Genomic DNA, 16526 nt, shown 5'->3' with positions numbered 1-16526 from the left:
GCATAACATAATGAAATATATACATAGACCATACTAAGACTATATGCAGTGTACCATATTCAGGGCCTGGGACCCTTAATAAAGTTTTTGCTCTTTGTCTGAAGCACAACTTCAAATTGCAAGCATCTAAACGAAGATAATGAATTTTTGTGTAAACATTGATCATACCGAGACTATGTAGTGTACCAATTTCAGGGCCTTTAATTATGGACTTATTTTTAAAATTTTGTTTCCAGATCATAACTTTGCTTTCATTTAAGCAAGGATAATGAAATTCAGTGTATACTTTGATCAATCAAAAACAATATGCAGTGAATTCTTAATTTCAGAGTGAAAGCCCTTTAATAAAATTTTGTGTCATGACTAACTTTGCTTGCATGGAAATTAGAATAATGAAACTTGATGTATACCTTTGTCATAGTAAGACAATGTGTGCCAAATCAAGAGTTTGTAATCCCTTAATTACAGTTATTGTCCTTAGATAAACGTTTTGTGTCCAGGGCATAACTTTCATTAATCGTGTGATAATGAACCTGGTGTATACATTGGTCATACTAAGGGGATATGCAGTGTATCCATTTCAAGACAACCCATGAATTACATAATATTGATAATATTTTGTGTCCCATAAGTAGTTTTCAGGGAGCATTCATCATACTTGTGATGGTCCATCATCTGTCTATCCATAAACATCCTTGATATTGCTATTTCCCGAGAAGAAGTTTGGAAGGATATTTCTCAAAATTTACATGTAGGTCCCAAGTCGTGCCGAATCATTTTTGAGACTGACCATTCAACAAAATGGCTGACAGGTCTCGAAGTCCTGAATGGATTTTTCTGCTCCCAGTGGTCCCTAGTTGTGAACAGTTGATTTTGGGACTGTTTAGAAAAACAACATGGTAGACTGGTGGCCATCTTGGATTATGACAAAGATTGTTATAGCTATTTCCATATTCATGTTATCCTTACTCACTTGTGCTCTTTTGATTTTTGGACTAGTCTGAAAAACAAATAGGTCTGAGAGGTGGCAGATAGGGAGTTCAGTCATGAATGTTATAGAAAATACAACATTAGTAGTCTGACTAATGGTCGGACATCACCAACGCTGAGTTCTTGGTTGTCATGGATTTGACATATGATCATTCCAATTTAGAAACTTTCAAATTCCATATACTTCGGAGAACTTGGCATTACAAGAGACTCCACTTGCGTTGAAACTGTTGATAACTATTGGTTTTATCCTCCTCGGACCTGTTAGGAAATGTTAACCGATTGTTTTCTACAACATATCTCCTCATAGACTGTTACTTTAAAGGTCACTGGATATTTACAGTATGTACTGGGTAACATTCACAATATTGATTTTCAAAAACGCAGTGTTGAAATTGGTCTAGCTTACCTTAGGGCTTGCCAAACTTTGGTAAGACTCCATTACAAATTTGAAAACGCTGGAAAAACATCTGAACATTAGGTAGTTTAACATGTAGCCTTCCGTTTTGACTTTTCCTATAATTGTTTCAGCCACACCAGTTAACGGTTTCATGCAGTTATTGTGGTCTATCGCCTCTGCCTTTAAGTGTGAGGTGCACTGAAATTAAGGCAATGTGACATTGACCTACAGGTCAAAGAAGTGTTGTTTTTCATTCTGCCTTCTGATATTTCAACTGTTTAGATATAACAATAAAACTTAAATGTATGTATATCAATTGTACAAATATTGATTCTGTCAAATGTTCTTACATTACAAACTAAACTTGATGACACCTGCTGAACTTTAGACAAATGTTATAATATGAAGCAATGTTGCAGTGAGTGGTAGTCCAGCTGTAGTCTGAAATAATCATTTAAAACAAAATTCAATGTCCAAGATCACAATATTGCTATTAAATTGATGACTGATTGGGAGAAACCAGGGCCATGAAACCATCCTCATGCTCGAGCGTAGATTTTGTGCTCAAGCAATTCTTCACCTAGATCATACAAAATAATACAAATGTCAAATTTAAACAATGAATATAAATTTGACTTGAAGTCCATTCAAACTGTTTTTAATCTTTGGCAAAATCAGCCTTATTTATCAATTTCTAACTTAAAAATGACAAAGCACAAAATTCATGCTTGAGCATTAGAACGGTTTCATGAATACAGGACCAAGTCTTTGTTGTATGTCAACAAAATGGAGTGGAATCGAAGGACACTTAGAACCATATATCCATGTGTCTTATAAACACCAGTGTATTGTAACTGATGACCAAGAATGTCATGTGTCTTATGAATACCAATTTCATGGCTAATGACCCAGGTTGTCATGTGTCTTATGAATACCAATGTCATGGCTAATGACCCAGGTTGTCATGTGTCTTGTGAATACCAATTTCATGACTAATGACCCAGGTTGTCATGTGTCTTGTGAATACCAATTTCATACATAATGATCCAGGTTGTCATGTGTCTTATTAGTACCAATTTCATGGCGAATGACCCAGGCTGTCATGTGTCTTGTGAATACCAATTTCATGCATAATGACCCAGATTGTCATGTGTCTTGTGAATACCAATTTCATGCATAATGACCCAGATTGTCATGTGTCTTATGAATACCAATGTCATGGCTAATGACCCAGGTTGTCATGTGTCTTGTGAATACCAATTTCATGACTAATGACCCAGGTTGTCATGTGTCTTGTGAATACCAATTTCATGCATAATGACCCAGATTGTCATGTGTTTTGTGAATACCAATTTCATGCATAATGACCCAGATTGTCATGTGTCTTACAAATACCAATTTCATGGCGAATGACCCAGATTTTCATGTGTCTTGTGAATACCAATTTCATGCATAATGACCCAGATTGTCATGTGTCTTACAAATACCAATTTCATGGCGAATGACCCAGATTTTCATGTGTCTTGTGAATACCAATTTCTTGAATAATGACCCAGATTATCATGTGTCTTATGAATATCAATGTCATGGCTAATGACCCAGGTTGTCATGTGTCTTGTGAATACCAATTTCTTGAATAATGACCCAGATTGTCATGTGTCTTATGAATATCAATGTCATGGCTAATGACCCAGATTTTCATGTGTCTTATGAATACCAATTTCATGACTAATGACCTAGATTGTCATGTGTCTTATGAGTACCAATATCATGGATAATGACCCTGATTACCAGGTGTCTTAAAGTTTATCATGACTTATAATCCAGAATGAGATGTTGCTGTTTCAGTTACCTAGAACAATGACTGCTGTGACTGGATCATCATAAAACACAAAACGAAATGGAATATAAAAAGTACTGAAATTTATTATCAGAATGATTTGCAACAGACACAAGACAGCAGTACATAAGATATGTATACAATGTCAGAAAAGTTGAAAGCAAGCCAGCTAAAACGGAGACCACAGAAAGCCAATGGGTTGGATTACAGCAGGTCACTGTAAACAATATTTTTACATACATCAATACAGGAAAAACAACCAGAACATTATTTCAATCTTCTACACTTGTCACAGAAATAAAATATTCTAATCTTTTTCTTTTTTTTTTTTCATTTTATTTTTCATCTTTCAAATTAAAATATTTTAAAGCTTGAAAAAAAACACTAAATGAAAATACTGGCAATTGACAATATCTGCTTGAAATGCAAGTTATCTCCCCTGAAAAACAAATGTGGAAGCTTTTAACATTATTGCGACAAAACAATAAATTCTTACATATCTCAAACTGTTGCTGAAATAATAACAAATATAATCAAACCTCTATCTTTTATTCGATTATTGGAGAAAATCAATTTGTGCATATATTTCTGTTTAAAAATTAAGTACTTTGCTGGACAATAACCTGATAGGCCGGAATATGTTGATCAACACTCATATGATAATTAAGGCCAAAAAATTATTATACAGCAAAAGCATTACGTAATGTACATTATTCAGCCAAAGTAGGTGTGGCTTCCACAGACAAATCTCATCTATTAAAAGGACTGACTAATTTTATTTTTTTTTTAATGTTCAATTGTTTTGATCGCAGATCTTTGGTTGTAGCAAAACTTATTGCATTTGTAACGATCTTAAAACCTCACTAATTTCTTAGACTAAAATGTAACATTTAAGGTGCATTGTCAAGACCACTACATGCTTGTTCATATAACCAAAATTTAATGAGGATATCATCACTACACCTTTTTTAATGGTAAAATGTTGATTATATAAAAGTTACATTTTTTTTTCCAACAAAAAACTCATGAATGTATAATGAGAACAGATGGAGAATTGAATATAATCAAATCAAAATTACACAGAGTACAATAACGGATGGACTTTCTTAAATGTACCATCAACTGATTATGCTAAAATTTTGAATTTCATTAACAAGTACAAGATTTTTTTTTTAATATCACATCATGAACAGGCACACACACATACTCTCACTCAAGTTCCAAGTCAATTTTTACTACATCTTACTCTGTATGAATGTCTGCCTAAAATGTTATCCATATAATGTCTGAAAAAGAAAACTGAAACACACTTTATCAGTAATCATTAGATGTAAAAATATTTAAAAAATGATTCCTTGATTTACGATACAACACAGAGTGACCGTGTTACTGGGTCTATGATGGTTGATCACTAGATGTAGTAAAAACCAACTTATTTGCACTCATACTGATATATATATATATATATATATTTATTGATATTTACAAAAGATATATACATAGGTGTATACAGTGATACAGACCCCGTCCCTTCTGCCACTTTTTGTTCTAATCCCTCCCCTCACCATATTGATATATTCAATGAGTTCATCACAATCCACAACCACATGCCCCGCCCCACCCTTCACAAACAAAAATGAGGCACGCCCATGACTTTAATACTTTTCGACATTAACTATTCCCAAACATCCGACCCCTTAGTGTCAACTCTAAAGCTTCTAATGAGTAACATTGTGCAGCATGAAAAGCCAACAAAAAACAATAACCCTTGACCTCATGTGACCTTAACCTCTTCATATTTCTCATCACTTTGCCCCTTGAACTTTGAGCACCATACCTTTGTACATAGCTCCCCACAGTGTTAATAGGTCAAGTTTAGAGGTCAACCCATTTAATATCATACAAGTAATCTACCAATACATGTAATTTGACAAAATAACAATAACAATAAGAAAACAAACATTTACAGAGTGTTGGACACAGATTTAACGGGGAAGGATGATAATATAGCTCCTAATTTTCATTTGTGATATCAAAAATTGGTATATTCTAACAAGCTTTTTTGCCTTTTTTACACCTGTTTGGGCTATTCAGTGGACATAAAATACCTTCAAAGATTTGGTGATAAGAACAATACTTTTTACCCTATACAACTTTATAATACGTAAAGCAATGTACTTGTATACATGTACATGTCATAAAATATCATCCAAGGTTGTTATTTTCTTAACTTATATACAGGACAAATTGGAAAGAAATGAACAATATTGAGTGTCCAAGACTAAGTAAAGTGGACATGTACTGGACACGGTCAGAAATTACACGTGTAACATGTTTCTGTCATCTACGTACAATGAGACTACATTAAACTTTGTTAATTACACCACGCTAATCACTAATTACAATATAATAGGATCACAGATCATCTTAGTGTTGCTTCCAACATCATCAACCATACCTAAAACAACTTCCATATAAGGATATCAAATGCAGCCATTGATAACAATTTCCCATCACTAGACAGGAATAATCATTTTTGAAACATTGATGAATTATAAGAAAACAGTTGAGTTTTCAAACTAAGTCTGAGGAAAAATCAATACCTTCATTAGAAATGTTCCAAAATCATAGATCAATATGGCACTGCAGCACAATGGTTCTCCTTATATAGAGTTGTTTATGCTAAAACAAAATAATCCTGAGCTTAGAGCTCTCAAATAAAACAAAATCTCACCATTCAATGGTAAAAACAATCACTGCAACAAGTCACAGACACCAAGACAATGGCCTTACTCTCGCCTTAATCTGACAGTAATGCCATGACAACAACCTTGCTCTCCCCTCAATAGGTCAGAGAAAAAGGACACAACAACCTTATCCTTGTTACAATAGGTCGAAGTGTGGAGTTATGGCACAGTAACCGCCATTAAGGTATTCTCAAATGGACCCAGGAATAATACCAAGACTTTACTGTTACTCTTACCTGGAGGGATCCAGGAGTAACGCAATAACGACCTTACTGTAACCTTGTGGTCTGCAAGTATACTTATTAGCAGAAAAGGAAACAAACAACCAAACTGCGACTCAATTACTGTGAATTGGGAATCAGCTGTTTTTGTGCCTTAAGTATTACATACCAAAAAAATCATCATAACTCTTGTTATGTGACAAAATGATCTCCCTTGAACTGATATATAACTTCAAATTACATACCACTTCATAACAGAAAAGTCAAAATTCAGATCCACATCCTGACACTGAAATTTTACAAGGAAAATACTTTCAAACACTTTAGGCTATATATGCTGCCTTAGTGTGATGTGTCCCCTGGTTCTAAATGGATTTGTAAGGGAGATAACTCTTACACATTACCTCACAGGTGCTGATGTAAGGGAAATAATTCTCACAAGGGTAATCATAGGACTTTGAAATGAGAATCAATAATCATTTACTTTATAGCATAAAACATTCAAATAATCTTGGTACATATGGACAGTATGTTATATCATCACAACTAAATGAACTTCTCTCAGACAAACCTAAGTGACATCTTCATTAAGTATTTACACATCAACATACCAATTCATTATTTTTGTACTGAAAACATAATGATATTTAAACTTCAATTTAAGTCAATCAAATTGCCATTTGGGTTGATTAGAATTTTCTTAAAACTGAAGTCAAAACATTTTTTAATGATAAACAGTTCTTTTTTCTTCAAACAAAATGTATTTTTGATATTGGGCATTGTTTGCTGCTAAGTTCAAACCAAACAAATTTTTCAGTAAACAACAATTTTTTTCCCATATATATCATTATGAATCCTTACAGTTCCTCTGGAGGACACAAGACAAATAGAATATGAATTAGTCATTATAAATCAATTCAACAAAAATCACATTAAATAGCACTTGATTCCGTATTTCGATTTGATTCTCATTTTCTGAAAGTATTATACAAGGAAATTGTGAGATAGATATCATAATGAAGGAAAGTAGTCGTTTTTAAATCAAATCTATTTTCTAAGATTAAAAAAAAAGAATAAAATAATGCAAAAGAGGGTGGAAAAATACTTAAAAGTAGCAGCATTGTTCTCCTATAATTTCATACTCCTTTATTTGAAAATTGAAGTAAAGACTTGTTGATACTGTAAATGTGATCTTTTTTGGTTTGACATAAAGGCAAAAAGTCAGTAGACCTGTCCTAGCTGTCAATTGAAGATGTAGAAATTATCGGTATTTAATTTTGAGACAATGTGATTTAGTCCTTGTACAATACCTGCATTTGAATTTGGTTTGACATAATTATAGGAGTTACTCCCCTTTGACTACTATCAATATTTAAAATCATCAGAATTTTTTATCATTCATAACTCCACCACATCTGATGATTCATAACTCCACCACATCTGAATCAACACCACATCTGATGATTCATAACTCCACCACATCTGATGATAACAAGACAAATACTATTTTTTTTGTTTTCTTTTCATATGAATATGGTTACAGCTACACCAAGGAACATGGCTATCATGGAGACAGAGATGTGCGAGGCTGTACCAGTGTTGTCTCCACCTGGTGGTCTTGTACCTTTGATACCATCATCTGGGTTTGGTGGGTGTCGTGCTGTGGGAAAAAACAAAACAACATCAAAATAATGACAACAACACAGGACTTGCATCATCTGCAATTTATGAATAAAATGCACTTTATGAAAAGTCAGAGCAGACCAGGATAAGATTGTCAAAACAAACATGCTGTGATGTCACTACTACAAGTAGCAGTAGTCTCTGCCTTCAGTATTAAGCATCCATATTTGGTAAATTTAACATTTTAAAAGGCCTTTCCAACATATATTAAATCCATTCTCTAATTCAATGCTACTATGTTTCTAGAAACAGACAAAGAAAGTAGCTACATAAAAAAACTTTCCAAAACAAGAGATCCATGGCCCTCAACAGTCATCTGACTATCAACGGACGGATGGACAGACTATAGATTGTTAGAATCAACTTTTTGAATTAGATAATTAAATGCATACCCCTAATGATGCATCAGACTAAGTTCAATTGAAATCCATTAAGACATGAAGGAGGAGTAGCACTTTAAATATATTGTCTAACGTCCTCAGTCCCCAGGTCCCTAATGCTTGAATCAATTTTCTGAATATAAGAAATTATATTTCCAACACCTGATGATGCATCAGAGCAAATCTGGTTGAAACCAATCCATGTATGAAGGAAAGCATTTTGCAGGCAAATGTTATGCACATGTGATGACAAGGGATGAAGCATGAAAGCAACAGTTCATCTTGACCCTTTGGTCAGATGACCTTAATATCATACAATCAACTATCCTATCTCCTTTACTCAATCAGGCAAAAGTCTTCAATGGATAACGAAACCTCACGAATCCTGTTAATTTAACGATGCCTTCTATTTTAAGTGTGTGTATATGTCCTTTTTTCTTAATATTCATTCAATTACCTGATAGAATCCATAAACTATTACAAGGACAGTAGATAACAAACAAACTGCTAAACACTTTCAAATAACACAGTACATAGAAACCATTGATTGGTCTGCTATGTGAATCAATACAGCTACACTATTCTATATGGATAAGATCCAGGGAGAACGATAATAAAATTTTCCACCGGTGTTAGAAATCTTAGAAATTGTCCAAGTAAAGGGGTGCTAGAAAGCTGGTCCACATTTCAGAACCTAATCAAGTGGTTCAGTAATCCTGCCTATTGCTTAATACATGTCATAGACTTCTCTACAACACAGAATTTTCAGTACAAAAATAATAGGATCTGTTCATCAGGATGTATACAAATTCTACATATGAAATTTCTAATAGGTCTGTCAGTATCCTGACGTATAAATCACAGTTTCGGTTTTAGCAAATCTGTGTTGAACTGAAATAAGTCAATTATAACTGTTTACTATGTAAAATATCAGGACTTTCTTTTACAGGATCTAATTGGCCTGAAAACATTCTAACTGGCCTGAAAACATTCTAACTGGCCTGAAAACATTCTAATTGGCCTGAAAACAATCTAATTGGCCTGAAAACATTCTAACTGGCCTGAAAACATTCTAATTGGCCTGAAAACAATCTAATTGGCCTGAAAACATTCTAATTGGCCTGAAAACAATCTAATTGGCCTGAAAACAATCTAATTGGCCTGAAAACATTCTAACTGGCCTGAAAACAATCTAACTGGCCTGAAAACAATCTAATTGGCCTGAAAACACTCTAACTGGCCTGAAAACAATCTAATTGGCCTAAAAACACTCTAACTGGCCTGAAAACATTCTAACTGGCCTGAAAACAATCTAATTGGCCTGAAAACATTCTAACTGGCCTGAAAACATTCTAATTGGCCTGAAAACATTCTAATTGGCCTGAAAACACTCTAATTGGCCTGGCCTGAAAACACTCTAACTGGCCTGAAAACATTCTAATTGGCCTGAAAACATTCTAATTGGCCTGAAAACAATCTAATTGGTCTGAAAACATTCTAATTGGCCTGAAAACATTCTAACTGGCCTGAAAACATTCTAATTGGCCTGAAAACATTCTAATTGGCCTGAAAACAATCTAATTGGCCTGAAAACATTCTAATTGGCCTGAAAACATTCTAATTGGCCTGAAAACATTCTAACTGGCCTGAAAACAATCTAATTGGCCTGAAAACATTCTAATTGGTCTGAAAACATTCTAACTGGCCTGAAAACATTCTAATTGGCCTGAAAACATTCTAACTGGCCTGAAAACAATCTAATTGGCCTGAAAACATTCTAATTGGTCTGAAAACATTCTAATTGGCCTGAAAACATTCTAACTGGCCTGAAAACATTCTAATTGGCCTGAAAACATTCTAACTGGCCTGAAAACAATCTAATTGGCCTGAAAACATTCTAACTGGCCAGAAAACATTCTAATTGGTCAGAAAACAATCTAATTGGCCTGAAAACATTCTAATTGGTCTGAAAACATTCTAACTGGCCTGAAAACATTCTAATTGGTCTGAAAACATTCTAACTGGCCTGAAAACATTCTAATTGGCCTGAAAACAATCTAACTGGCCTGAAAACATTCTAATTGGCCAGAAAACAATCTAATTGGCCAGAAAACATTCTAACTGGCCTGAAAACAATCTAACTGGCCTGAAAACATTCTAACTGGCCTGAAAACAATCTAACTGGCCTGAAAACATTCTAATTGGCCTGAAAACATTCTAATTGGCCTGAAAACAATCTAATTGGCCTGAAAACATTCTAACTGGCCTGAAAACAATCTAATTGGCCTGAAAACATTCTAACTGGCCTGAAAACATTCTAATTGGCCTGAAAACAATCTAATTGGCCTGAAAACATTCTAATTGGCCTGAAAACAATCTAATTGGCCTGAAAACATTCTAATTGGCCTGAAAACATTCTAATTGGCCTGAAAACATTCTAATTTGCCAGAAAACATTCTAATTGGCCTGAAAACATTCTAATTGGTCAGAAAACATTCTAATTGGCCTGAAAACAATCTAATTGGCCTGAAAACATTCTAATTGGCATGAAAACATTCTAATTGGCCTGAAAACATTCTAACTGGCCTGAAAACAATCTAATTGGCCTGAAAACATTCTAATTGGCCTGAAAACATTCTAATTGGTCAGAAAACAATCTAATTGGCCTGAAAACATTCTAATTGGTCAGAAAACATTCTAATTGGCCTGAAAACAATCCAATTGGCCAGAAAACATTCTAATTTGCCAGAAAACATTCTAACTGGCCTGAAAACATTCTAACTGGCCAGAAAACATTCTAATTTGCCAGAAAACATTCCCACACAAGATTGCCATCTTCAATGAAATACATAAACTGTTATGTGGATAATGGTCAAATCAATCTAAAATCAAAATGTTTTTGTCTCACTTACTTATGACAGGCTCGTGTGGTCTGTCTACACGGTCGTCCGCACTGCCCTCATCTCCTCCAATGGAGTAGACTCCACTACCCGAGCCGTCCAAGTCTTCATCATCAGATGTGAAGCTGTTATGTCCTCGCGAGTCACCACTACCATATTGAAACATTGTGTTTGGGTCCTCAGAATCAGAGAACATCAGTTCTTCCTGTTCACTGTATCGTACCTTGAGGTTCTAGGATGAAATACAGAGCAGTTAGGAAGGTAACCATGTGCTCGGTTTCAGCCAAGTTCAATTTCATGAAGAAAATATTTCATGTGTGTTTAATATGTACAACATAATATACAAGTTAATCATGTGTATTTAATTGTTTGAAACTTGATTGAAAGAATATTTCAGTGCAATGAAAAAAGCTTTATATGAACAGCAATGATGACCTTGACCTTCCACAGCGAAGCATCATTTTAAGAATCTTCATTGCTGATCAATGACCATGACCTTTGACTTATTGAACTTTAAGTTTGGTCAAGTATGATGATTATCTATCCACCAAGTCTTAATCCATGCTCATATCTAATGTTGTTGAAGAAAGTAATCTGTTCTAATGAAATCATCAAAGCTCAAAAAACACTCAAATCATAAAGTGACTGAACAGAACCTCCATGAGTGTCATAGAATCTTTTACTTACCATTTTCATCTGGAAGAGTTTTTCCTTTAGTGTGGTGATCTTTGGGTCCATGTCTATGTTTACAGCTCGTGCGTAGGCTGACAGTCCTTCCACCATGGGATGATACCTGTCACACACACAGAATGTCACATAGCACTACAGGTATTAAAATCACACAAGTTTTATAATAAAACTTTTTTTCTTTAAAAAACTGAAACACCTAAAAAGTAATGATCAATTAAAACTGAAGCAGATGACCTAACCTTTTAGAATTAAATGTCAGAATTGAATTTAATGTTGCCACCAGGAAACATTGCATGAAATGTGATATATTTAAACTGAAACCAATTTCCGTCAGTCAAAACTTATGTGACCTCATTTTGAGGATTCTCAAGTGAAAGGAAATGGTCAGTCTACAGGATAAATCATCAGTCATGTTAGTCACCTGTCTAGTAGGTACCGTGTCTCTAGTAGGTACCCCAGGGGCTTCCATAATTTTGTTAGTAGTAGGCTGTGTAGTGAAAGTAGGAGGCCGGCGAAGCAAGCCACCCGAGCCACAATGCGGAGAGGTGGGGGTTGTCTGCCGTGTACGTGTAGTCGTGTACGGAACATTATTAAGGAACTGGATTGGTGTAGGCGGCCAAATGATCAAAGAAGGCGGTCAAATTGGCCGGCAACCGGCTCTTATGGAAAACCCTGTTACCCTGCCTCTAGTAGGTACCCTATCTCTAGTAGATACCCCGTCTCTAGTAGGCACTCTCTCTAGTAGGTATCCTGTCTCTAGTATGTATCCTGTCTCTAGTAGTTACTCAGACTCTAGTAGGTACCCTGTCTCTTGTAGGTACCCTGTCTCTAGTATGTACCCTGTCTTTAGTAGGTACCCTGGCTCTAGTAGGTACCCGGTCTCTAGTATGTACCCTGTCGCTAGATGGTACCCGGTCTCTAGTATGTACCCTGTCACTAGTAGGTACCCTGTCTCTAGTATGTACCCTGTTTCTAGTAGGTACTCAAGTCTCTAGTAGGTACCCTCTGTAGTAGGTTCCCTGTCTCTAGTAGGTACTCAGTCTCTAGTAGGTACCCTGTCTCTAGTATGTACCCTGTCTCTAGTAGGTACCAACTCTCTATAAACAGTCTAAATACGCCATCTGTCTATATCTATTACCAGTTTATATCTATCATCTCTCTATATCTACCACCTGTCTATAACCATCAACCTGTCTATATCTACCACCTGTCTGTTACTATCATCATTCTATAACCATCAACCTGTCTATATCTACCACCTGTCTGTTACTATCACCTAACCATCAACCTGTCTATATCTACCACCTGTCTGTTACTATCACCTGTCTATAACCATCAACCTGTCTATATCTACCACCTGTCTGTTACTATCACCTGTCTATAACCATCAACCTGTCTATATCTACCACCTGTCTGTTACTATCATCATTCTATAACCATCAACCTGTCTATATCTACCACCTGTCTGTTACTATCACCTGTCTATAACCATCAACCTGTCTATATCTACCACCTGTCTGTTACTATCACCTGTCTATAACCATCAACCTGTCTATATCTACCACCTATCTTTATCTAAGACCTGTCTATAACTACTACATGTCTATAATCACCTCCTATCTACAAATACCACCTGTCTATATCTATCGCCTGCTATCACCTGTCTAAGTAATACCTGTCTATAACTGATACCTGTCTATAACTACTACCTGTCTATAACTGATACCTGTCTATAACTAGTACCTGTCTATAACTGATACCTGTCTATAACTACTACCTGTCTATAACTACTACCTGTCTATAACTAATACCTGTCTATAACTACTACCTGTCTATAACTAGTACCTGTCTATAACTGATACCTGTCTATAACTACTACCTGTCAATAACTAGTCCCTGTCTATAACTGATACCTGTCTATAACTACTACCTGTCTATAACTAATACCTGTCTATAACTACTACCTGTCTATAACTGATACCTGTCTATAACTACTACCTGTCTATAACTGATACCTGTCTATAACTACTACCTGTCTATAACTAATACCTGTCTATAACTACTACCTGTCTATAACTGATACCTGTCTATAACTACCACCTGTCTATAACTGATACCTGTCTATAACTACTACCTGTCTATAACTGATACCTGTCTATAACTACTACTTGTCTATAACTAGTACCAACATATTGTGGATTACCTCCTGTCATTCACCTTTCTCTAGATCCATACTGTCTGTAAGCTAATGAATTATGCACTAGATTTTCTTGTTTAATTTGTACATGCCTTAAATTGTATGTCAATTGGTATACCATACACTGACATATATCTATATTATATTAATCAATTGGTATACAATACATTGACCTATATCTATATTATATTAATCAGTTGGTATACAATACACTGACATATATCTATATTATATTAATCAATTGGTATACAATACATTGACCTATATCTATATTATCTTAATCAGTTGGTATACAATACACTGACATATATCTATATTATATTAATCAATTGGTATACAATACATTGACCTATATCTATATTATATTAATCAGTTGGTATACAATACATTGACCTATATCTATATTATATTAATCAATTGGTATATCCTACATTGACATATATCTAAATTATATTAATCAGTTGGTATACAATACATTGACCTATATCTATATTATATTAATCAGTATATCTATATTATATTAATCAATTGGTATACAATACATTGACCTATATCTATATTATATTAATCAATTGGTATACAATACATTGACCTATATCTATATTATATTAATCAGTTGGTATACAATACACTGACATATATCTATATTATATCAATCAATTGGTATACAATACATTGACCTATATCTATATTATATTAATCAATTGGTATACCATACACCGACATATATCTATATTATATTAATCTTTCCCACCTATGATAAAATCCAACTGTAGCAGTATTATCAAACACTGACTCCAGTCATCATTTTGTCTGATAGTTTCAATGAGATTGTTGAACAAGATCATCTGTTTATTGGATTTACATGTAATACAACAGGAAATAAAAGTATTTCTAACCCTGATTAAGAACAATGAAAATTTACCAGATGCATGTTGGGAGGTGGAATGATAACAGAATAGGCTAGGTGTGACCTTGGCAGTGACCATAGTAACCAGAGAGGTCACACTGGTGTAGAAGATAATTTCTCCCTATTCAGCACTACAAAGGTCACCTGTAAGGTCATGGACCATGACTTCCTGTTGGAGTCAGGGACGGGGAGAAAAAACATTGTACCTTTGATGCTAGATTTGGTTTGCTAGCCCTATCTACATTTTGGCAGAATAATTGGCGTCCCGGAAAAATATACGACACATCCTACACGACAAAATGCATATCATGCTAATTCCAATATTACCATATAGAGAATTACGACTGGATTTCATTGTTGTCTGTTCCACATGCGTGTGTTGCATGGCTGCAGCCATCAAATGCAGCCTGCCATTTCAACAGTGTGACCTGCCGGCTTGAATATCAAATACCTCCAGTGCAAGAACTGCTAGCACAATAATTCATTTGTAGGTTCATATTAACATACAAACTATCAATTCCTCACTGAATCCACAAAGAATGCATCTGTGATCGCAGCGACCACAGTGTTTTCAAATATAGCTCACAACGTCCTGAAGTCACCAGGAAAAATTACACATAAAGACTATAATTTTACAGGATTAAAGCAAAACACACCACAAAGAAGAAGACTTAGCACTTGGCTTAAACAGCCATTGGTGTTGTACTTCATTTTACTAAATATTCCTGATCTAGCTATATAATTTATTAAGTATTATGACTCACAATGTCTTTAGTGGCCACTTGTGTAATTACTTATTAGCTGTGTAAACATCTTTTGACTTCAATTACCATAACAATTTTGTATTTAGAAAAAGGTTTATTATTTTTCATTCTAAAAATCATGCGTTGAAAACTTGTTATGGCTACCTAACATAAAACACTCCATTCCAACTAGATCTGTACATGCTTAAATTCCCCCCTAGCAGCCAAAACAAAGTTTGGTAATTAATACATATATACATCAGCTGACCACTAAACAAATATCAACTTGACCTCCATCTTCTCATAATACAACTACACATCAAATTTCAGTCCAATATTCCCATCTAGCTGTGAGAAAATGAGTAGATTTGTTGAAAGTTTCTTAATTCAAGGTCCATAACTGTTACCCATCAGACGACCAGAATCAAATGATAATTAATATTGTACAACTACATGTCAAATCTAAGATCAATATCTGTCAAAAAAGTAAGAGGGAGAAGTGATTTGTAATAGAATAACGTCCGGGGAACACTGTATTCCACAGCCATTTCATGTCATAGATATTAAAATGATTCACATTTTAATTAATCATGTTTGAATGTGTCATTAATTCTTGTGTACCTCTGATCAAAACCCTGTCATCAATTAAGGGGTACCTTTCAAATGTATCGCTGATCAAAACCTGTCATCAGTTAATGGGTACCTTTCAAATGAGTAATCAATTATTTTGTACTTCTGATTAAAACCCTGTCATCAATTAAGGGGTACCTTTCAAATGAGCTATCCATTCTTCGTGTGCCTTTCAAATCAAACTAAGTAATTTCA

The 16526-nt window shown here is 34.7% G+C and overlaps 1 protein-coding gene across 1 annotated transcript in view; it reads right to left on the bottom strand.

Moving 5' to 3' along the window:
• Nucleotides 1-3296: 3296 nt before the first annotated feature.
• Nucleotides 3297-16526, bottom strand: part of LOC132561997 (glypican-5-like) — a 130329-nt gene continuing 117099 nt past the window's right edge. Inside the window, exons 6-8 of the mRNA XM_060226723.1 lie at nucleotides 11849-11954; nucleotides 11174-11393; nucleotides 3297-7858 (exon numbers count right to left, since the gene is read on the bottom strand). Coding sequence (XP_060082706.1) covers nucleotides 7722-7858; nucleotides 11174-11393; nucleotides 11849-11954 — 463 coding nt within the window. The 3' untranslated portion in view covers nucleotides 3297-7721. The remainder of the gene's footprint in view (nucleotides 7859-11173; nucleotides 11394-11848; nucleotides 11955-16526) is intronic.

The sequence above is a fragment of the Ylistrum balloti genome, unplaced genomic scaffold, assembly GCF_031769215.1.
Source record: "Ylistrum balloti isolate Yb309-2 unplaced genomic scaffold, AGI_CSIRO_Ybal_v1 Utg371318, whole genome shotgun sequence".
NCBI lineage: Eukaryota > Metazoa > Mollusca > Bivalvia > Pectinida > Pectinidae > Ylistrum > Ylistrum balloti.
The sequence above is the reverse complement of the archived record's forward strand: the minus strand, read 5'-3'. Positions and strand labels throughout refer to the sequence as shown.